Source organism: Plectropomus leopardus, chromosome 13 (genome assembly GCF_026936395.1).
Source record: "Plectropomus leopardus strain MGB_pleo_1.0 chromosome 13, ASM2693639v1, whole genome shotgun sequence".
NCBI classification, from domain to species: Eukaryota; Metazoa; Chordata; class Actinopteri; order Perciformes; family Serranidae; genus Plectropomus; species Plectropomus leopardus.
In genome coordinates, this window is record NC_142188.1 from 31,416,241 (window position 1) to 31,439,792 (window position 23,552).

At 39.9% G+C, this 23,552-nt stretch overlaps 1 protein-coding gene across 2 annotated transcripts in view; it reads right to left on the bottom strand.

Moving 5' to 3' along the window:
- Window positions 1-885: 885 nt before the first annotated feature.
- Window positions 886-23,552, bottom strand: part of LOC121954775 (uncharacterized) — a 40,220-nt gene continuing 17,553 nt past the window's right edge. For both annotated transcript variants that reach the window (XR_015778381.1, XM_042502470.2), the window contains exons 3-4: window positions 5,306-5,363; window positions 886-3,857 (exon numbers count right to left, since the gene is read on the bottom strand). Coding sequence is in view for 1 of the 2 variants with exons in the window: in XM_042502470.2 (XP_042358404.1) it covers window positions 3,842-3,857; window positions 5,306-5,363 (74 nt within the window). In the remaining variant the exon portion in view is untranslated. The remainder of the gene's footprint in view (window positions 3,858-5,305; window positions 5,364-23,552) is intronic.

Here is a 23,552-nt window from a genome sequence, read left to right on the forward strand (position 1 = left end):
GTTAAAGCTTGACCTTGGATTTGGTGCATCAGTGCTTCTAGTGAAATCTATTTTTCCTCTGTAAAAGAAAAGCACAAAAGCACATACTGGAAGTATGTGGGAGAATTTCTTTTCATTAAATCTCTGAGAATAAAGACTCCTTCACTAAAACACCCACAGCAGATAGAACTGTGGTTCCGTCATGAACTCAGAAGATGTTTCTACCATTTAGAAACCATGAAAACAGAATTTACGGGTTCACTAATGTCCGTGATTAACATCTTTATATTAAAATTGTGATACAAAAAAGTGTCATTTTCATTTTCCAATGATTTGCCATAATGTTATAATTATCAATGGTGTGTGTAAATTTATGTGCAGCCAAATGACAATATCATATTTAACCCTTTAAAACCCTAAAAAAGCAAATTGGCCTCATAAGGTGTGTGCTTTTGATCACAATTGTTACATTTGGTAACAAAAAAAAGGTGATTTTCATATCCTACATAAAAGATATTATCTCTTTTGTGAGAGATAGCATTCCGTACATAGGAGATAATATTATGGTCATAGGAAATAAAATGTCTTTTTTTTTCCTTGCCTCTCAGGGCTTCTGTAGGGATGGTCATTTTTTCTCAAGAAAACTATGTTTACTTCAGTCATTCAAAAAAGTACCTGAAAGGACTACAACAATAAGCAACAACTTTTATTTATGACTCTATCAATTCTTCTGCCTAACTGTTTATGTCTAATTGAAAATTGGGGAATAATTTATAGAAAGTAATAGCAATTTAAATGCAATATTTATAAATAAAAAAGTAATTAGGTTGTCTTCAATAGTTCTGCCCTGAACAAATGTTTACTCTGTCTTTTTCATATATATATATATATATTCAAAACATATATATATATATATATATATATATATATATATATATATATATATATATATTCAAAACATAATTCGCTCTCCCGTTAAAGCCACACACTTATTTTAGTGCTACTGAATATCCACTGTACGGCCCACAAATCTCTCTCTGATCTTTGTCTTCTGACAGCTAAACCTTCATATCAATGTCATATCTCCTTAAAGATGCAGTTAGTGGTTAGTGGCAATATGCTTTTTGTCAAATTCAGCGAATATCTCCTAATTGTCCACTTGCTGTCCATTCTGTGTGTGTGTATGTGCTGAAAAAAAGAAGCCTCTGTAAATGCAAACATTGTGGCTTGGACTGAGCGTTACAACCCTGTGTTGGCTATTTATAATATCAGAGATATTATTGAAAGGGTGTTTTTGTTTGGGTGTTTGGTTTACATATCAACAATCTCTCTCCAGAACCACTGACTCCACCTTTAACATGCTGTGATAAAATGATGCCCAAAACATGTTGTCAATGTCTAAATAGCTGGGAGTGTGGAAAATGTAAAGCACACACACACAGCACCATATACATGACTGAACGCTGACACAAGGTTTAGAATACTCTAACACTGTCGGTATAGGAACAGACCTTGACACAAAAGCTGAACAAGGAGCAGAACGTGAGCAAACCTTTTCTTTTCCCCTAAACAACGACATATTTAAATCCCTCCCCACACATCCCTACAGTTCTCTGTGTAACCCATTCAGTTACTGCACCCTGGGTATAAATGCCTCATTATTACACAGGGACAAAATTTCACACAGAAGCTATGCATACTTCCAAATATGGCAACTGGAACTCGTTTGGTTCACTGTTAGCTTATTTTCATCACGTGGAGGTAAATGCAATCTGTGCTGGTAACTGCCGTCAGACCCAATAATTTGAATTAACTGCTGTCTATATGTTCAAAGAAAAAACAATGTGTTTGCTCGACGGAGGTCTTCAAACTATAATTTATCTTCATTACCACCTTGCTTTTCGTAGTCATGGTAATAATAACAATGTACTTATCAAATTAAAGGCTGCAGCTACTTTTCAACACAATCCCCAAAAATATGGCATTGCACATTTCTATAAACCACTCATATGGTAGATTTGCACATGATTATGTAGTGGCATAACTTTTTTTAAATCGGTCAAATACAGAAACATATCAGGGGCCAAACAACAGAAAATGCATAGTGTTCAACAAGTTACACAGCTGTAAAGTCTGTGTTTCTAGACCAGAAAAGCCCATTTACCATAGAAAATTCATTTTTTTTATGAAATTACTAAGCAACACATCTCAACAGTTTAACCTTTGACATGAAAGAAGCTTTGTTATTTGTTAATCTTGAACAGTAGTCTGCAGTTTGGCAGGCGTCTCTCCAAGTGGCATGCCTTCCACCATCCTCTCCAACTCCAAAATCAGCAAACAAAGTCAGCTCATATACTACTTCACTTGAGAAATCTCAATATGTATTAAGTGTGAAAATGAAATATAATTGTGGTTTGCAGAAATGTACAATACCAACATTTTTCTGGACAACTGGGCTATTAGTTTCCATGAGGGGGATCAGTAGTGAGGGATCAACATCTGTGGTGAACTCACTGTCAGTGCAACCTCCAAATTATGTGGTTTAGGTGATGTAACTAAACTAGCTTGTTTATGGGTGTCTGACCACTTGTGTTTGTTGCCTTATGGACTGTTGTGTCAGTCAGTATGTTGACATGCACAGAGAAGCGCACAACGGTTATAGCTCCATTGGACCATTTAATTAGACTACTGTCCTTGTTCCAGTATACAAGCACCAGGGGAAAATTAATTTAATAATTCAAGTATATCTGACACGTCCGGTTCATCTTTTACATACCAAAAAATTTAGCAAGCGGGAAAAAGAGTGCATGTGAAACGGCCAAATAATGTCTTGCTTTGTTTTCTACCTTCTTCTTCTTCTTTTTTGTTTTTTCCTGGTTTTCTTCTAGGAATTTATGCTGTTCGATTTCCAGCTCAATGTCCGGCGTGGGGACTATGGTGCGTGTGCAGAACACCTAGGCCAGTTATGGTCCGATTAAGGTGTGTACATGAGTGATTAATCTGACCCGGAACCACATTATTTAGGTGTGTCAGTCTGACTTCAAGAAATTTGACTGAATACAATTTCAGTCGGGCTAACACAATAATTTGACTTTATCTGCCATTGTGTAAACATACTGAATATTACCATGTTCCCAAATTTCAGGCGTACCTTTGGTGAGTACAATGTTAGTATATGCTTTTAGCTTTAACATCCAATGAGGCTTCAAAATTAATAATAGAAAGTTTTAATAACAGATTTATCTTTCAAATAACTCAGAGAACTCTTTTAGTTTAAATGACTCAGTAACTTTTTTGTGCTTTAACCCCAGGCCCACAAAGACTTTGTAAAAGTAGTTACCATCATCACATTAGGTATTATGTTTAAAAATAATCACTGGCGTTGTGATTGTGTCAAGAAGGGGCTGTAACCTCCAGTGTTTCTCCTCCATGTACAGGTTCCTTCAACCACTCTGTCTCTGTCTTTCCAAAGAGGTAGGACTATTTTGTTGGCAACACAAAGATTCTCAGCTGTCTGACATATTTTCCTCTATTTTGGCAATGCAGGGATGAGCCTCTGCCCGTCCAAACAAAGACATTCAGTCTCTTCTGGTGGTCCACAGGGAATGCATAGCAGCAGCAGCAGCAGCAGACAGGGCGGACAGAGCGTTCAAGTATTTCCAGTGTTTTGTCGCCTAGTTTCACTCATCTGCTCCCTCGCCCTCACTGCTTTATTTTTGAATTCCATTATCATTTCTCCATCCAGTTATGCCTTCGATCGGCTCGTCCTGCCTTCCATCTATCCAGCCTGCTAATAACCCTCTGCTTGTCTCTCTGGGGTGTGTGTTGTCACTGCAGCATCTGATCAGGAGGCATGTCATGGTCAGGAGGCATCAAAGCTGAAAGACAAGAAGGAAAGCGTGCAATTACTACATGTGCACGCATGTATGTATATATATATATATATATATATATATATATATATATATATATACATATATATATATATATATATGTATATATATATAAATAAATGTGTGTGTGTGTGTGTGTGTGTGTGTGTGTGTGTGTGTGTGTGTGTAGAGCCCATGCTCAGCAGAATGCAGGGGGTCTGTCCTCTCCTGGTAAAGATGGAGGCTGATTTATTCAGCCATTAGGAACTGCTTCATCATTAAATATTAACCCTGCGCCATCACTCACCCTGCGGCCAATGCATTAAAGCAGGGGTCACACCAGGGTGACCTCTCTCACACACACACACACACACACACACACACACACACACACACACACACACACACACACACACACACACATACACACACACACACACCACAAGCCACCTCCACCAAAAGCCAACAACTGCTTAAACAGCCAGAGCTGTAGCTACCTTTATGGACAGTGATGTCATATCCTCTGTGTTTTAGGGATATTTGGGGATCTTTACAACCTGAAGAGGAGTTAACATTTTGCATTTGAATGACTACACAAATCATGTAAATGATATGTTCTCCAGCAGCATTCCTAAGTCAGTCATTATCTACTCCCCCTCATGCCGATGGAAAGTCAGGTTAAGTTTCATAGTTGACAAAACATTGCTGAAGGTTGGGCTCACATGAGTGAGCGTTCATGAACACGGCTCCCACACTAGGAGCTACAAGTTATAGCAAGGCTAAAAACATGGCACATCGGGGCTTCAGGACGCTTGGATTACTAACTACAAGCAAATTTGGAGACATTTTGTGATTTTATTATGTTTTTTCATTTGAGTTCTCGTCACCATCTGCTTCAGTTGTTTGGGAGATGAGTGCAACGCCTTTTCCCTGTGCTCCCTGTGAGCAGTGTTTTGTCAACTATAAAACTTCACCCAACTTTCCATCGGCATGAGGGTGAGTAGATAATGACTGAAATTTCAGTTTTGGGTGAACTATCTCTTCAAGGTGGATTCTGCTATATCCAGAATCAGTATTATTATCCTTATCACCCAAACAGAATAATACATAGTAACTAGAGGTCTACATAGTATGTGTAATACATATACATATACATATATATAGTAATACATAGTATTAGAGGTCATCATATAAGCAAAATAGTAAAATGACTATAAAATAAAACTGAACCAAAAATATGTTACCAATGAGATGAATATATGTCAAGGTACTGCTAAAACTTGTGTGTATGTGTTCCCTTCTCTGTTTTCCTGTCTCTCCATGTTTAATTATGTCTATGTGACAAGGAGAAGGACAGGAGAAGTTGGAGCCCAAAACAGACCAAAAAAAGTGTGTGTGTGTGTGTGTGTGTGTGTGTGTGTGTGTGTGTGTGTGTGTGTGTGTGTGTGACTCACCTGTCCCAAAGCTTTACACTCCTACAGGAGTTGGTGCAGCATCCAGCAGATATCAGAGCTGCAAGAAAAAAAAACATCATTAATAATCAAATCAATCTCAGCACTCACTGACAAACATGGGTATGAGTGTTTGTGTGTGTCTTTCAACCACAGAAAAAAAACATGGAGGAAAATACAATGACCAACTTGGCAAGAAATGTGCCAAGAAATTATACTATTATTATTATTATATTATATTATATTATATTATATTATAGGGGTGGTTAGAGAAATATAAAAACTAGGAAAAAAATATAAAATAAAATAAAAAAAAATATGTTAATATTTACTATAAATTAATGTTACAGAAAATCTATACTTTTTTTTAAATGTGTGTTTATTTTAAGGTTATTTTCTTGATACTTTTTACAGTTAAAAAAAACAATTTTAGTAAAATTTTTACTGATTTTAGTTTTGTTTTGTTTTTTTTAAGCCATGTTTCAATAAGTACAACTCTCCAAGTTTCAAAGGGTTAAGCCAGTTTGCTGCTACTATTCCAAACACGCACACACACCTACAGTGAAAGGTGTACCTCCTCTGAATTGCTTCAATGACTGTGTGACACACACACTTTTCTCTTACTGTCAATCCACTCTGGTTCCCGCCATGGATGGGCAGCCACTGGCAGCACTTCCTGTTACCCATCATTCTCTCCTGTACTTTCTTTCAGTGACAGTTACCATAGATACCGTATGTCAGTCTGCTGGAATCCATTCTTGGTGCAAAAAAAAAAAAAAAAAAGCATCACAGTCAGACCTTGATACGCGACTCTGCAATAATGATTATGAAAATGAACTGTCAGAGAAAGAAACGTATGTCTGCTTTGCTGACAAGAAAAAAACGGGTGCTGTTTTTTCTACTTTTCTTCTGTTGTGACCCTTTCTGTTCCTCTGACCCCTCCAGCTGAACAATGTGGCAGTATGTCGGAACAGAGCTGCCACACCAAATACTGTCACTGTCCACCACACACAAAATGACGCTGATAAATGGAAAAAGAAGCCATAATCCAAATTCTGCTCTGTTTCACTGAAAGCAGCTCTCTTGTCTTGGCAACAGAGTGTTTGAGACCAAGATGTCAGCTCAATTTGATGAGGCAACGAGACAGTTTCCCATTATCTCGCAAACAAACTGCTCAGCGTCTCACGCATCACACACACATTTCTCTCATGTGCCAAAGATGAATGTTGATTGGGTATACACAGATTGGATAAAATTGTGATATTAATGCAGTTTGTCAACGTGGTTCTTATCCTTTTTCAGTGACATACTCAGAACTGGAAGAGAGGCTGACTACTGGAAAAAAATGTTGGCATCGTCTGTTTCTAAAGACCACACATACATTACATTACTAACATTGCATGCTTCATACATATTATATCAATGTTTCTTAAGTGACAGAGTATATGAGCTGACTTTGTCCCCTGGAGGTGGAGGGGATGGTGGATAGCGTGACACCTCGGCAAGACACCTGCCAAGCCGCAGACTGCTGTCTAAGACAAACAACAAAAGTGGTTGCGATTTAGCGAGTCGTTGTTTTCTGGAGGCATTTTATGCACCAAAGTTGGTGATTTGTGACTTGCAGGGGCGTCATAGGGAGGGGAAATGTGGGACTGATTACCCAGTGCGTACATATCAAATATGTGCGCTCTGTCAGTGCTTTCAGCATATGAGCGTGACGCCAAAAGAAACTTTCCACCTCCAAACGAAACACAACTGGATGGTGTCAAATGAGAATGCACTCGGACAGAAGTGGTAGCATTGTTATTACATGCCAACGGACAGCCAGATGGCCAGACAGCGATGGGCAGCGTTACTTCAGAACGCGGCCAGATGGAACAGTCGTAATATGATAAATCTATAAGGTGCACGTGCACTTATAAGGAGTCTAGGATTCACTTCCTTTGTGGATGTGAGTTTTTTTTCTACACCTTACCATGTGCCTCTTTTGCTTAAACCTAACTATCAGTGACTTTGTTGCCTAATCCCAACCATCGTGATGGTCCGTCTTAGATTACATTCTTGTCAGCAGTGTTTCAACCTGCAGCGTTTCATGAGGACATGACAAGTTCCGCCCAGCTGCGTTCTAATCTGCTAGTGTGTAATAACACTGCATCTGGTTCTGTTCAGCTGATTTCTCAGCTTCATCCAATGGCATATGGACACAAAAAAGTGGCTTTTGGCATCTGGACCTTACAATGAAATTCCTGCAAAAGTGGAAGTATTTGACAACTTTGGAATAAATAACAAAATAATGACATTATATGGACTTACAAAAGCAACAATGAGCTGAACATACTTTACATGCTAACTTACATTTCCATCATCAGCATCCCATTTTTATTTGTCCCCTTACTCACCTTTATCATAGTTTTAATGTATCATATCATATGGTAATAGCAGTATGTTCTGCTGTACAGTGAGTTTATATCACATTTTTCTCATGTGATGTCAGAACTAAGAGACTGTCAGATACTGCACTCAATCACAGCTGAATAGCCTAGATGGAATATAATGATCCAACATAACAAAATCAGCATGACCAGAGCTAGCATGGCAGTGTGTACCAGTGCAACAGGAAGATTACTTTAAGTGAACACACACTGCTGCGCCGTAACAGCCGTTTCTGCCGGTTACCACGGTGGAACTAATGCCTGCTGTACGTGTTGTACAACTCAGAGTGAGCATGTGGCAGAGCAGCTGTGGAGAGGAAGAGAGGCTGACCACTGACTGTGATCATTTATCAACCCACAAACACAGCTTAACCAGTCCGTGTGTGTGTGTGTGTGTGTGTATACAGGATGCTGATGAATATTCTAATTACAGAGGAAACACTGACAGTTCTTTGGATCACCCTGTGTTACTCCATCTCTCTCTCTGTTTCATACATTCACACTGCCCTCATTCTCACTCGCTCTCATGTTGACCTGCTTACGCCTCTGGTTTTGTCTCAGTGGTCCAGGCTGTCAGACACAAACACACACAAACACACACACACATACACATACACACACGCGCCTCTGGGTTGTTTCACAGCTGTGTGCTCTGCTTCGCTTCAATGCGCCTCCCTGTGTGTGTCAGAGAGAGTGATGGACAAAGGGAGGAAGGGTTGGAGGCACAGGAGAATGCACGTTCAGGGCAGTGTGAATTTTGGCAGCTATTTTAGATTTAGACTTAATCCTTTCGAACCTGGATCAATATTGGTTCTCTTGTGCTGTGTTTATATGCCTTTCACAAGCATTCTAAGCCTGTAGAACTGAAGAAAATTGGTAATGGGCAACCTGGCAAGAAATGTCTGGAAAACTGCAAAATAAATAAATAAATAAAAGTAAAAATAAATAAATAAATAAAAACTGAAAATTACAGTGTAGGTGACAAGACAATTACTTAAAAATTAGCTGTCGATAATCTGTTAAAAGAGGAAAAAATGTCCAGAGAACTATATTTGTAAGTCTTAAAATTATGCTAGAAAAAAAAAATATTTTGTTTAATTTTATTTTATTTTTTTACACTTTTTATGTGGTCTTTTTGTTTTTACTTTTTTGGATTTTGCCTTTTTCCTTTTTACAAAAGTAAAGATTAAAAAAAAAAAAATCTAAATTTTCATGCAGTCTTTTCCAGGGCATTTAGTTTATTTTTACTTTTTGTTAATTTCCCACTAATTTCTGGGTCACTTCTTCTAAAACTTCAGTGTTTTTGAACAAAATCAGTCCAGTTTGCCTAAGTTTCCAATAGTTAATCATCAAGATCTATTTCAGGTCAACATCTCGTCTTGGTCAGGGAAAAAAGGTTGTTGACAATTTTTACATTTGTTAACAAAATTACCACTGGTTCAGGAAGAGAAAGAGAGACATTGGCACTTTAGCAATTTTAGCATTTTAGAGAGGAGATAACAGAATCTGAGGATCTCTTTGAACAAGAGGACTGGCCTTCTGTCCCACATCAAAGAGCACACACACACACGCCTCATACACACCTCAATCACGCATACACACTAGGTGGTCGAGCACACACACACACACACACACACACACACACACACGCACACACATAGGGAAGGTGAATATGCTGCATCTATTTGAATAACTTACACATAAAGCAGGCTTGGAGCCCACACCTGGACACTTGTATTTTTGTGTATGTACCCTCCTACAAAGAGGTTTTAAATTAGTGTGTGCACATGTGTATTTAAAAATGGTGTGTGCATGTGTGTGATGGTCAGTGTACTAGAATATGGGCTCTATTAATATGCAAAATGTTCCTGTTTTGAAATAATAGGAAAAAAGACTTCAAAGCTGACTAGAGATGAATTGCCAGGGAAGCAGCTGTTGGCCTAGTTAGCAGGCCTGTCCTTAACACAGGACCTCTGATCACACAGGCACACAGGCACACACACACACACACACACACACACAGCCATGCATTGCACAAGATCGTGCACGTTCACACACGCCCCCCCCACCACCACCACCACCACACACACACAGCCTTTGGATGAACACGCTAACACAAGCTGCCAGCTTCAGCTGAACTTTGCCTGAGACCTCTGCTGACCTCCCGACACGTTATTATGCATGTAAGTGTACTTCCATTTGTTCATCTGGGCCCGTGTGTGTGTGTGTGTCCCTGATTTCCCTGAACTGTAGCATCCCAAATCCACCAGGCCCTCAGGTCAACACTTAATGACTTTCTTGCCAAATATTCCGAAGCTCCGCCACCTTCTGACTCACTTGCTCATATAAAAAGAGGACCTATGTCATATACAGTTAACCTGCAGCAGGCCAGATTTTTATGAAAAACATCAGCCAACATCACGAAATAAAGGAATGTAAAAGAGAAAAGGAAAGCTACTCCCCCCCTTGGACATTTAACTTAACATTCTGAACTGCTGACATCTGACTTCCTGTCCCTCTCTCTTTTGTTAAGCGTTGATTTGTCATAAATATGCTTATGCATTTTGCTTGTACACACTCTTATTCATGCTCATGCATAAATACACAAATGTACATAGATCCATACACCCTCAGATTTGTTTTCTTTTTTTTTCTATGTCTTTGTTATTTCATATTGGCCTTCTAATTGCAGTTTATTAATCCTATGTCTACTTTTCCTATGTGCTTTTTTTCTTGATACTGTAGGATTATGAATGTGTTTTTGTAATCCATTTTGAGGTGAGATTCTCTTATAAACCTTTGAGGGGTTTTCTGCAACTCACCTGCACAATTTGCTTCTATTTTGTTGTTGTTCTGCTGGTTTGTTTTTACTGTGCAAAAGAAATTGATAAAAAATAAAATTCAATAGAAATAAAACAGTCAAATCTTATATGCAGAAAAAAAACCACCAGTGTGCTAAATCTGAAAGGCTGAACTACATTTCCCGCCACCTGAGGTGATTTCTGGGTAATGAAGTCTTTGGACAGCCATTTAGCTTACAGTGGCTTAGCAACTAGGGATGCTGGTTAATCAGATCAGTTAATCAGTTGATCACTGGTTTTGATTGGTTACACTCTTCAATCTGAGGTTAATTTTGATATTTTTCTGTGTACTGCACTGTGCACCACCCACGTCTGGTCAGAGCTGGCTAGTATTGTTCATTCAGACCATAGACTGTATATTAAGAGGACAACATGACAGTTTCCACAATGCGTAACTTTACAGTCTTGATCGCCCCCTGGTGTCTGTCTGCAGTACAGGTCATAAAGCCCGCCCTTCTATATTACTGAATGGGGCATAGGCCAAACTAAAAAATCAAAGTACATGGTAAATACGCTTTTCCCAAAGATAGTTTCTGTCACTGAAGGTAGTTCTTGTCACCCTGATGTTTGTTCGAGTGTTTGTTTTTATAAGTTCTGTTTTAATGAGTTATTCAATTATACAAAAAAGATGATTTTCCCCTATGAAGACAGCTGTGACAGCCAATCCATGCGCTCGCATTCAATAGGGCTGCTCCGTTTTTTCCCCCCATTGTTAATTTTGTGTAAAAATGTAAAGATTGTCGTCAACGACCTTTTTCTGCCCCGACTGACCGGGAATTCTTCACAAAATCAAATTATTTTATAGTTCAGTTTCATCAAAGTGTTTTTGATTTGTCACAAAGTGCTGCCTGCCTGTCTTTGTGGATGCAATTAGGTAAGCAACCACAGTGACATACAATAGATGAGCAGACAAGGATATGCTGATGGACACTGGCAGGAGAGGGTGACTGATGATGATGCAGAACTTTGGTGTTTGGTGTCATATTGAGGCCAAACTGCACAGCCACAGCAGTGTAACACAGAGAGGCATCGAGAGTGACAGTGCAATACTACACTTGCAGATTGAAGTGGTTCAAACATCCAACTGCTGACATATGCATAATGGTGCATTTCATGCAGGAGTTTGAGAAAATGCATGTCTGAGTCCACAGAGTACACTGAACATCAAGTCTTCTCTTTCATTCTTATTAATCTGTTTCCCCTGAGTGTAAACTGCTACTGACAATCTGCTTTTCCATACCTTTCTTTTCCTTTATGTGCTAAGTACTTCAAATAGGCTTGTTTGGATTGAGTTACACTGAGGTAAAAAAAAAATACCAGTGGAGCATATAACCTACAATGTAACACACACACGCACAAAGACAGTGAGCATCTAGCAGGAAATTAGTGTGTCATTGCTAGTTCAGCCCGGAGCATACACCCACATACTTCACTGCATCTCTCTCTCTCTATCTCTCTCTCCCTCCCTCTCACTCTCATTGATGCTACTGTCAAATTAACTGTCCCTTGGTAATGTTCCCCTCCATTAGCAACAAACCAACTGTGTTCCTGCAGGGTATTCACAAAGACAAACATTCACATACACAGTACAGCAGGCTGGATACAGTCGGATAGTGAGCAATAATTAGGTTTCAAATAAATCTGCATCAGTTTTGTATCCAATAGCGATTGCACCAAATCCATCTATGGACATGGTTTAGCAGCGCTGCTAACAAGAGAGCAAATTTGCTAGAATAGCAAACTAATGACTCACCCTACTCTGCCTTACGCTTGCCTTACCCTGACATTCTTACCCTAAATCATACCAATCCCACTTATCTTGCCTAAACCCAACAAACCCAACCAACAAAAACAACTAGTACTAGCCAATCAGTGGTAGTACGGAAGGGCGATCATTCCTTCGCTATCCCAAGGAGAATCAAAAGAGGAGAAGTCTTCAATGACGTCACTCCACTGGGGCATAACACACTGGTTCACAGTTCTCATCCCAACTCGTCACATGGTGCCCCCTCTGTCGGTCACCTTATGCATCTAGTTATGATGTTTAAGGTGTCCTTGTACGTCTGCTGTTTACGCTCCAGGATGCCATGACCGTGATGTCAACATATGCACATGATGGGATGAAGCAGTATGGTCCTTATGTTTACACAACAGCATGGACTGTCACAATGATTGGGATTAAGCAACAAAGTCATCAATGGCTAGGTTTAGACAAAAGAGGCACATGGTAAGGTGTAGAAAGAAAAACCAACACACATCTGAGCCAGAGCTCCAGACACCTGCACGAAGGTCAGTACACAGGACACCGTTTACTGTTTACCATTGTCCACAGGCACAATGGTAAAGTGTCCAATTTCTTTAGGCAATGATCAGGTGCATTCATAAAAAGCAGATCACCATAATCCAACAATGTGAGGTTTGAACAACAAAGTTTGGTCAATATTAATACCAAGATACTTACAGATGTTAACCATTTCAATTTCAACTCCTTGGGCAGTTAGGATCTTAGGAGAAGTAGATGGGAGCTTTTTTCCATTTGAAAAGAGCATGACTTTAGATTTGTCTGCATTTACAATGAGCTTGAGTTGAGTCAGATGGGACTGAACAACATGCATCAAAGGCAGACTGCAGCAGTGTTAGAGTTTGAGCTGCCGAGGGAGACGAGCAGTAGATAACGGTGTCATCTGCATAAAAATGAAAAGCAGCATTTGATAAACTGATACAAAGATTATTCACATATATGATGAACAACAATGGACCTAAAATGGAGCCCTGGGGCATGCCTTTTGATACAGGGAGGGAGGTAGAAGAAGACCCAGCAAACTGGACACACTGTGCACTATCAGACAATTTGTGAACCAACCTACAGCATGACCAGATATCAGATCAGCCTGATATTACAGAGCCTATCCACCACAAGGACATGATTGACTGTGTCAAAAGCTTTTGACAGGTCAAGAAAAAGAACAGCACAAGTTTTTTTGCAGTCAAGTGCATCAATAATATCATTCACCACTTTAGAAGCAGAATGGTTGTGCTGTGTTTTTTCCTTAAGCTGGACTGAAGCACTTTTGAACAGCCTTGCACTATCCTAGGAAACCCAAATCTGCATCCTTGCTGGATGCAAATTTGCAAGGTAGAACTAGAGGTGAGCTCTTGTTCTGTTCCTCCTTCTGTTTTGTAAGACTAATAGCTGTTTTTTCTTTTCTTTGCGAAAGCATGTGCTTGATGCACAACTGCTGATTGTGTCACTTTTATATGCCAATGTACCTGATTGTTAAGTTCTGATCTCATGAGAAAGTGTCCTCGTAAAAAAGGTAATGCACTTTATGTACCTTCTACATACAACAAGTTAGGGCAATAGTTGTTATGCATATATGTAAGCCATCAAGGAACATGCTGGTATTAGCTGGTAACCAAGACCAGCTGACTGTCAGTTAACAAGCAGTCACATAGTTTATTCAACAGGCATATTTGAACCCCAAACTTTTAAAACACATATCTTTTTTATTGAGCACTTTTCAGACTTTCTGTGAAGGTGACTCCATGGTGTAAGTTGTATTTGATGCTGAAGATTTGCATTTTTTCTCTATAAATGTATCTGATTTTATAAAAATTGATTCATTTCACAGCAAAAATGTACCTGGTGTGACATTTCATTCATTGATTGTTTCAGCCACTTTAGGGCAGCAGACCAGCCATCAAACAAAATATTGACATTTAATGGCCGAAAGTTGATATGGATAATGTGTTAGACCATCAACACCACCTAAACTGAGACCAGGTCATGACTGAGGCCAGAGTGTGTCGAGACCGAGACAAGACCAAGACTTTGAGTGGTTGAGACTGAGTCAAGACCAGACCAGTGTAAGTTCCACACTGCATGACACACTTATGATAAAACGTGGAAACCATAGGCACTCCTCAAACTGATCTCAAAGATCCACATACCCATAAAAACAGCCACAGATTTTTTTTCTCAGTTACTGCCATGCTGTACATATGTGTATATGTAGCATGCCATCAGAAATGTCTTGATAAAGTAATCAAATGACATTGCAAAAGTGAAATTTATGTGGGAATTTTGCTTGTGGTGTTAAGAGCAAAAAAAAAAAAAAAACACTAAGGAGCTGAAGTCAGCAAAACCATCTTATTTCAACATTCCTTTGTTGCACATGCAATTTAGTGAAATCTCTGTAGTTGTGGTCTTGACTGGTGTTGACATTAAGTCCTCTTTGTCTGAGGCCAAGAGAAGACCCAGGAAAGTGCGGTCAGTTCCGAGACAAGACCAATCTGAAGAACAGTAAAGATGTAGGCCATAAAGCAATGCTATTCTGTGGAGTACATAATCAGTATAGTTTAGTTTATTGGAAATGATTATATCCGAGTAAAGTTTAGGATGTTTCAGCCAAATCTCACTCCGAACACGTCAAATACAACCACTCTGTCAGTGCTTTCTCAGTAAAAAGGTGAGGCCAAGCCACTTTCTGTGTCCAACCTGAGTGTGGCCGGACGGTGTCGGATGAGAATACGCTCAGACAGAACGTGTGGCATATAATACACCTGCAGACATGGCACCAAGCACATCCACATGCAACATGCACGAGTGGCATCACTTGTAATAACGTTGTCGGTAACAACATGATATAAGGTGAGCCAGTGCACTAATAGGGTGGGTGCATGGAGAGGTGGATGGTACCACAAACAATTGACTTTTGTACAGGAGGCTAGAGTTCATGTCCCGTTTGGAAGTGAGTTTTTTTTCTACACCTTACCATGTGCATCTTTGCCTAAAACTGACTTTGTTGCCTAATTCCAATTATCATGGGAGTCCACACTGTTATTTAAACTTAAGGACCATGCTGCTTTCTGCATGCTGTGATATCACAGTAACGGGCTGCGTCATCCCACAATGTGCATTTTTTGACATCACGGTAACGGCATCCCAGTGCCTAACCAGCTGACACAGAAGGATACCTTAAAACATCATAAGTAGACGCAGAAGGTCACTGACTGAGTGGCACCATGTGGCGAGTTGGAATGGGAATGTGTTGGATGTACACGTTATGTAATTCCTCAGTGAGGTTAACAACATTATGGTACTTGGAGGAACATAGGGTCTAAGCAGGGACTTGTAAAAATTTAGTTTGACGGCTGACTTTGCAGTTGCCTAGCAAAAAATACAGGACACTTCCAGGCTTAGCCTCTCATTTCCATTTGGCCCTGATGTGTTCATGTTTCCTTGTGGTGACAGACTTCGCAAGTTCAGCTTAAAAAAATGACATTCAATGTGTATCCCATGGTTGCATCTGCTTTTATGAAAGAAAAAAGGCTCCATTTCATCTTGAATGCAGTGAGAACAGGAAGTGGAATATGTCCTGACCCCTCCCCTGCTCCCCCACACAAAAACCACACACACACATTTGCTCTGCCTCAGCCTGTCACTCTGACACAAACTCTGGTTGTGGTCCATCTCTGAGGGGGCTGCACACAGCACAGGGAGCAGATGCAGGTGTGTTTAACCCGAAATCAGGGGAAGGACAGTTACATCATGTTCTAGAACATTTATATTCAAAGGAGGGTTCCTGATCACACCACAGACATGTCATCTAAACAACATAGTCCACATATAACCACGCTCTGATACCGAGTCATCACATGTTGTTGCTTTGCAGTGAACTTCCACATTTACACATTATGTTTTATGTATCCATCTGGGTCAGCTGTTTATGTTCCAGGATGCCGCTACCATGATGTCAACAAATCCACATGGTTGGAATAAGCATCATGTGCTTATGTTTAGACAACACAAGCATATGGTAACCAACGGCAGGACGTTAACAAACGCACATGCTTCCACAGATGTTTAGGTTTAGGGGAAGGTGGCACACGGTAGGGTGTAGAGAAAAATACATTCAGATAGGAAGCAAACACCAGACTCCTACATGAAAGCTCATGGTTTTTGGCATCCATCATGCAGACACAACAGGTACTGTCTGGCTGTTTGTCAGCATATAATAACACATAGACTGATTCTGTCTGGCCATCACCTGATACAAACCAGCGGTGTTTCATGTTCACACCAAAGATGCACAAAAAGCACTGTCAAAGTGGCACTATTTTACAAGGTGGGCATGAGAACGGGCTGTACAATCCCATTGCAATTTCCTTTTGAATACACTCTGTCATCCGCCAAACTACATGACAGATACTGAAATTACAGAGAAATTTTACAAGACTTGCCCCCAAGTTTGCCTAAATTCAAACATATTCAAAATAATTACAAAATGCAAAAGCGTATATCCTCATTGTAGCTCTGTATCCAGCCAATATTTGTATGTGGGGCCCATGCAAATGATAAATGGGCTGGAAAATGGGCCTTAAATGGGATTGTCCATAATCCAATAATGGCCCCATACCAATTGCCCACATTGGTAGGTTTATCGAGGTGGGTTATACTCAGGCTACCTGGGTGCCAAGAGGTTATGGGCCCAAAATGTGTATCTTATCTGGGACCCACTTGGGAAATTCACTAGTTACACACATGGGCCACACAAACAAATGTTGTCTGGGCAGTTATAACGTAGTAACCTACTCGTGACTTCGTTTTTCCAGAGGAAAGCTTTTCGGGATTTTTCAGACTAATAGCTGATAGTCACAGTTGGGGCTGATGTGCTAGCAGTTAGACTTCTTCAGCCATTTAGGAACCCCAAAAATAAATGCACCCTGGCAGCATGCATCTCTCATCAAACCTCTGACAATATATGAATCATTACTCGCCTCTTTGAAAATGCTAGCAGGCCTGACCTTATGACTCTTGGTCTGTTGAAGTTATCTATTATTAAACTGTGTGTGCCCTCTGTATGTGCCATAGTTGTTAATCAGGAAGTGAGAGGTGAGCGCAAGTCTGATTTTACAGTTAAGTTTCATTATAATGGAGAACAAATCATAGATCTGAATATATTTAGAAGCTATAAACATGGAATATGTAACATTGCTGGGTTCATCTAACTGGGCTGTTATAAGGTGATGTTTTTTGCCATTGCTCTGAACCTTTCCTTATCTCCTATGTTGTGTTATATTGTCTTCTATGTAGGAGGTATTATCTCCTGCATTTGAGATATTGTCTTGAAATGTTGTCCAAAACCTTAGTTTACCTCATACATACAAGATAATATCTCACACATAGGAGATAACACCTCCCACGTAGGAGATAATATGACACAATTTATGCGATAATATGAGACAAACTTAAGTTTTGGCCATCTTTATCTGCAAATGAATAAAAAAATAAATAAATCACCTAACATCTAAGGGCTTCCACTTTAAAAGGAGTTTAAAGAGAGAAATAAGGGGGAAGAAAACAGCACAGATCTGGTAGAGAGAAAGGAGGGAGGGACGTGCGTGCTTCACCCAGAGTTACTCACAGTCATCCTGAAAGACGCAATGACCTTCAGCTTGGCACATAGCTGTTATGACACATCACCAAGGTAAATACTCACTGTTCTTCAAGCACACACACACACAGTCAGAGCATGCGTCAGCCTGTCAACATGCGTCACACACATTGTTAGTCGTGCCAGTCCTCTATTCAGTTAGATTCAATCCAAAGTCTCAGTGATGGAGTTAGACGACATATTCTCTCTCTGGTGGTGTGAAACAAGGAGGCTCATACTTCTGCCCACACACACACCATATTGACACACACACTAACAAATCTGATTTCCGGTTTTCTATCAACCACACACGCAGTCCAGTTGTCAGGAGCTGGGGGAACAGATTGTGGGGGCTTAGTTGGCATCGAGGGTCACGAACGTCTGTTCCAACCCCCCTCCACAGGGAATTCAATTTGGGATAAGAGCCAGCCAACTCTCCCTTCATTCTGCCCTGCTGGACATTCATCCTCACAGACCGCTGCTGGATGAGGGAACACACGCCCACATGGTGGAGATGGGATGTAAGTCTAATGATGCCCGTGGGGAAATTTCATCATTGCAGCAACAGATTTTAAGTCAAAATATGAAACAAACAAAGTGAGACCGGATAGGAGTGAAAAAAAAAACACAACAGAGAATCCGATATGTTTAGAAGCAGAGTCAGTAGGTGTAATATTAGATCAGCATCAAACCTGCGCATTGGTACATAATATACAAGACTTATTGGCCAATGAGTCCAGTTTAAAGGACTGTTTGTTGCATTTTATGTGCTTTTCATTCTTCATTTTTTGATTACTTTGGCTGTGTTCATGTATATGGCATAACCTTTAACAAGATTGTGTATTTTTGTTTAATCTTGGATTTTCCAGTTCAGCTCCTACAATAAGTCTGAAATACACTGTGGAAACTAAATTGTTATATTCATACTGTTAAGTGCAAAAAATGCGCAATTAAAGCCATTCTAACTGCAATTTTTGATCCCACAGCCATCAGCATAAAAACATGGATTGTATTATTTCTGGGTGTCATTCTGGGATTTTTGCTTGGAATTTGTCATTTTTACTATTTTCCACTTGATTGCATAATTTTTACCATATTTGGCATATGTAGAAAATACATGCTATTTCCACAAAGTGCACTGTCACAGTCAGTGTTACTGCCAATCATTGACATATTGCAGGTTGCGATAGTCAAAAAATGTACTTTGCATGCAGTATATTGAAAACAATTCATTTCTGTGTTTGATGCATCAGGAGTTGACTTGACTTATTTTTTTTCTCTAACCAAAAAATTAAGAGAAAATGTAAAAGAAATTTCAGAGAATGTTGCTGCATGAGGCCCAGTGGTTGTGTCCTCCAAATTTAGCCACACAAGACTCCATTTTCGGACACATCTGGAGAAGCCTTGAGTTGAGACAGGTCTTGTCAACCCTTTGTGACACTTCAGACTTCAGAGAGTCCAGCTCCTGAATGAGACACAGCAATGTTGTTTTATGTATGGCCATAGCTGCAACATTCAAAGATAGCCTCTTATCTCTCTGTCTGCCGTCGCTGTCTGGAGGGTAAAATCATTGTCTGTCTCACAGTTTGATTTAGAGAAACTGTTTTGATGATGGCAGGGGGACATGCTGTCTCTGAGGCACTTAAAGGAATCTGCCTTCGCTGAGGAATTAGGTTCATTTGATTATTGAGGGATTTCGCTTCTGACTCATTGGGACCATCATCACAGCCTTATTGATATGGGTTCATCGTACACATAAAACATGACCCCATGGAGGCAGAAATGCATTATGGGAGGGAGGTCCACAGCTGGATCATTAAATTGGCAATTAGGTTGACATATTTTAGTGGTTCTGCAACCGGTTCAAAAGTTTGGCACCAGGCAGCAATTGTCGAATTATTTTGAGATCATAAATGACGTGCTTTACATGGCTCTATGTAGTCTTCCAGTAAAGTAAAACCTGTGTATAAAAACAAAAAAATTGCCTGGGTGAAAGACAGACGCTGCTGTGCTGTGATGAGAAATAATCTGGCTCAGTATCAGTGTCTTGGCAAAGATAGACACTAATGAGAAAGAAAGATGGAGCCTCCTGTTTATAGATATGTTGCTTTTTACTTTCACAAAAGTTAGTTTCTAGCTAAGACAACTTCTTAAGAGCTTTTTTAACAAGTTCTCATCCCAAGTCATCACATACTGCCACTTTGCAGTGGACTCCCACGTCTACATATTACACTCTAGGTATCCTTCTGCGTCTGCTATTTACGTTCCGTGATGTCACTTTGATGTCAGCACAAGCACATGGTAGGATGAGACTGCAAGTGGTTATGTTCAAGCAACAAAAGCACATGGCAAACAACCAGGATGTCAACAAATGCACATGTTGGCACAGATGGTTAGGATTAGGGGACAGAGGCAAATGTTAAGATATGAAAAAAAAAACCATCACATACAGACAGGAAGTGAACACCAGACTCCCGCCACCATTCCTGTCCGCCCTACAGGCACCCTCGCGCTTCTAATATTACGTAGTTAGCGGCATATCAGGCCGGTGTATCATTTTGACATGGCAGGTGCCTTCCAGTTGTCGGCAGGCATATTATAACACAGCGACCAGTTCTTTCCAGCCGTGGTCTGACCTGACGCCGTTCAGCAGCATGTTATGCGCACATCAAAGGTAGCTTTTGGTGTCAAGATCTTACACCGTAAGCATTGCAAAAGCGTTGAAATTTGACAACTTCATAATAAGAACAGGTTGATTCTGCTGGATGTGCCAATAAGCCATCAGCTTAGCGACAGAAAAGATGACAACATGGCGACAACGAGAAAATATCGTCTGACTCCAATGTGCGGCCGATAAATAAGGGCATTCTTATTTAATTTTCATTAACCCTTATACATTCCATTGGCTGGTGAGGTGTGTCTGCCCTCAGGAGGAATGTAGGGAGGGATGCATGAGGAATAGTGAATTGTCTCTTTCTCAAAAAAAGCCAGTTTCTATACTAAACTGTTGCTAACACATATAGAGTATCTTTAATACTTTATTGTGACAAAGCCATCAAAAATGAACAAAAGACTGCTTATAGTGTATTTAGTTAAAATATTCAGCCGTTCTCACAGTTCTTGGGTTAAATGTTGACAATTTCCATCCCTACTAATTCAAGATTTATACACATTTTTTGATGGATTCAAAGCCAAATGGATAGATAGATTTCTTACTTATCATCTCTTTATTTAGTTCTTGGCTTTGCAGTCTCTCTATTGCTCTTTTTTGAATGTTTCATCTGATTCCTGCAAGATGTATCAAATATCATTGAAAATGAATTTTAAAGACTTCACTGTCAACAGTTTTCACTGGGACTATTCAGTGCTGCAAGGCAACTTTATTTACATAACACACTTCATCACAAGCAAACTCAATGTGCTTTCAACTGTTCACAGCAGGGTCTGTGGATTATCTAGAGCAGTGGCTCCCAAAGGGAGTGACGCAGCACCCTGGGGTGCTCTGAGAATTGTCCGAGGGTGCCACAAGTTTTATTAATTTTCATATTTTTCCATTAGGGCTTTTCACACTGCATATTCATAGCTCAGGGCTATACGAGTCACAGGGCACTTCTACTAGTCCTGGGTTAAATACCCAGAACACGGAACTGATGTTTATATTCTTGAATGAGGTGTGACTACTTTGACAAGGCTTTATGTGAGAACAGTGGAGAGAGGAAAAACTTGAAAGAATAATTTGTTATCTGACCTTTTCCAGCTGTAGCAAAAAGATGAGATGTTGGTGATTTTGTACCTACTGGCATTACTATAGAAAAGTACCATCATCTAACAAACAGATTTGTTTAAAGATACTGAGCTTGCTGGGTACTTCCAGTTTTGGGTAGTAGCCATTTGCATGGTTAGAATGAAAACAAAAAACGTGTGCACTGATGACGTGAAAAAATAAGGTGTGTGATTAGCTAATCAGCTAATCATTATCTTTTGGGGAAAATGCAAGTATGCAGAGCTTACATCTAGATACTGTATATATACAGTATCTAGATGTAACTGTGGTTTTCTTGTGTTGCATTGATCAAACACAAGAAACTCCAGCTTTCAAATGGTTATATTATGACCAAAGGACTATTTCTGATTTATAGTTCAATGTCAGATTCCAGCCAGTGATAGCACAACTGCAATACTACTTAATATCGACTTCACTTCAAGGGTACTTCTCCAAAAACAACTCGAGAGACGTCGCATAACATCACTCAATGGAAATGCAGTCATCTTGCCATTTTGTGTTATATTGCATCAGTTTTTGTGCAGATCTGTAATGGAAACCTGCCTAGTGATGGCTGTCCCACTGTATGTGCTAATGTCTCTGAGTGTGAAAATGACTTAGCAATGTTAATATGCTACACATGACATCTTAAAAACGTGAGTGCACAGCAAGTTTTTCTTAAGTAGTTCAAATGGTCACAAATGTGTTTGTGCTCAGGTTTATTTTAGTGACAGCCCAAAAGCTGCAGGTATCCAAAACTATGTGGCTTATGTTTATTAATAGCAGCAGCTCTGTAATATATTATGTGCTCCCTTGACAGAAACTAGAAGACTGTGTGTGTGTGTGTGTGTGTGTGTGTGTGTGTGTGTGTGTGTGTGTGTGTGTACTTTCAGCTCGCCATGAAGACACTTTCTGCCTATGCACAGTAATGTGAGCTTGGGCCAGCTGAGCCCAACAAAAACTGCTGTGTTTTCAGTTTCACCTAGGGCACTGATATTACACACACTCACACACACACACACGCATAGAAACACATGCAGACACTGTAATATACACACAAACATGCATACAGGCCATCTGTTGCAGTCAACACCATACCTGACCCCTGTAAACAAACAATAGCACACCAAGAATCCATGCAATCTATACACACATGTGCCACACACACACCTGCTTCCCTCTGTCCACACATACACACACACACACACACACACAGCCGAGAATTAATTAAAGAAGGTGATTTTGCAGCCGTGCACAACGTGAGAGTGCAGCAAAGGTCTCGTGTCACACATTGTTGCTCTACATCAGTGAAACTGTGTGTCTGAATAGGAACAGTTTGGGACTTTACACTCAGTAGTAAAGCTAATCAATAGGCCATTGTAGAGGATTCAGCCTGTTTAACTCTGGCTCCATTAGCAGATGAATGATGACAAAAGAGGCCTTTCTCATTTCCTAAATTGTCCTGTCAAACTGATATGGGCCGGGTGTGATGTAAGAGCCACAAATCCTCTCAGCCATTTGCTGGAATTTTAGATAGGAGAGGATGTAATGGAATATAAAATGTCTTTTTAAATCAGTGATTGGCTTCACCTCCTGATCTGGGATGAGAGGTGTCTTGCTTTATAGCATTTGTTGGCAACAGATAGGAATCAAACAAGGCAGAATGAGTAAGAAGTGGGCTTTTATAAGTGCAATCTTTTGTACAAATGTCCACTGGAATTGGGACTTCTGAGAAACTAGTTGCAGTTTACAGGAGAC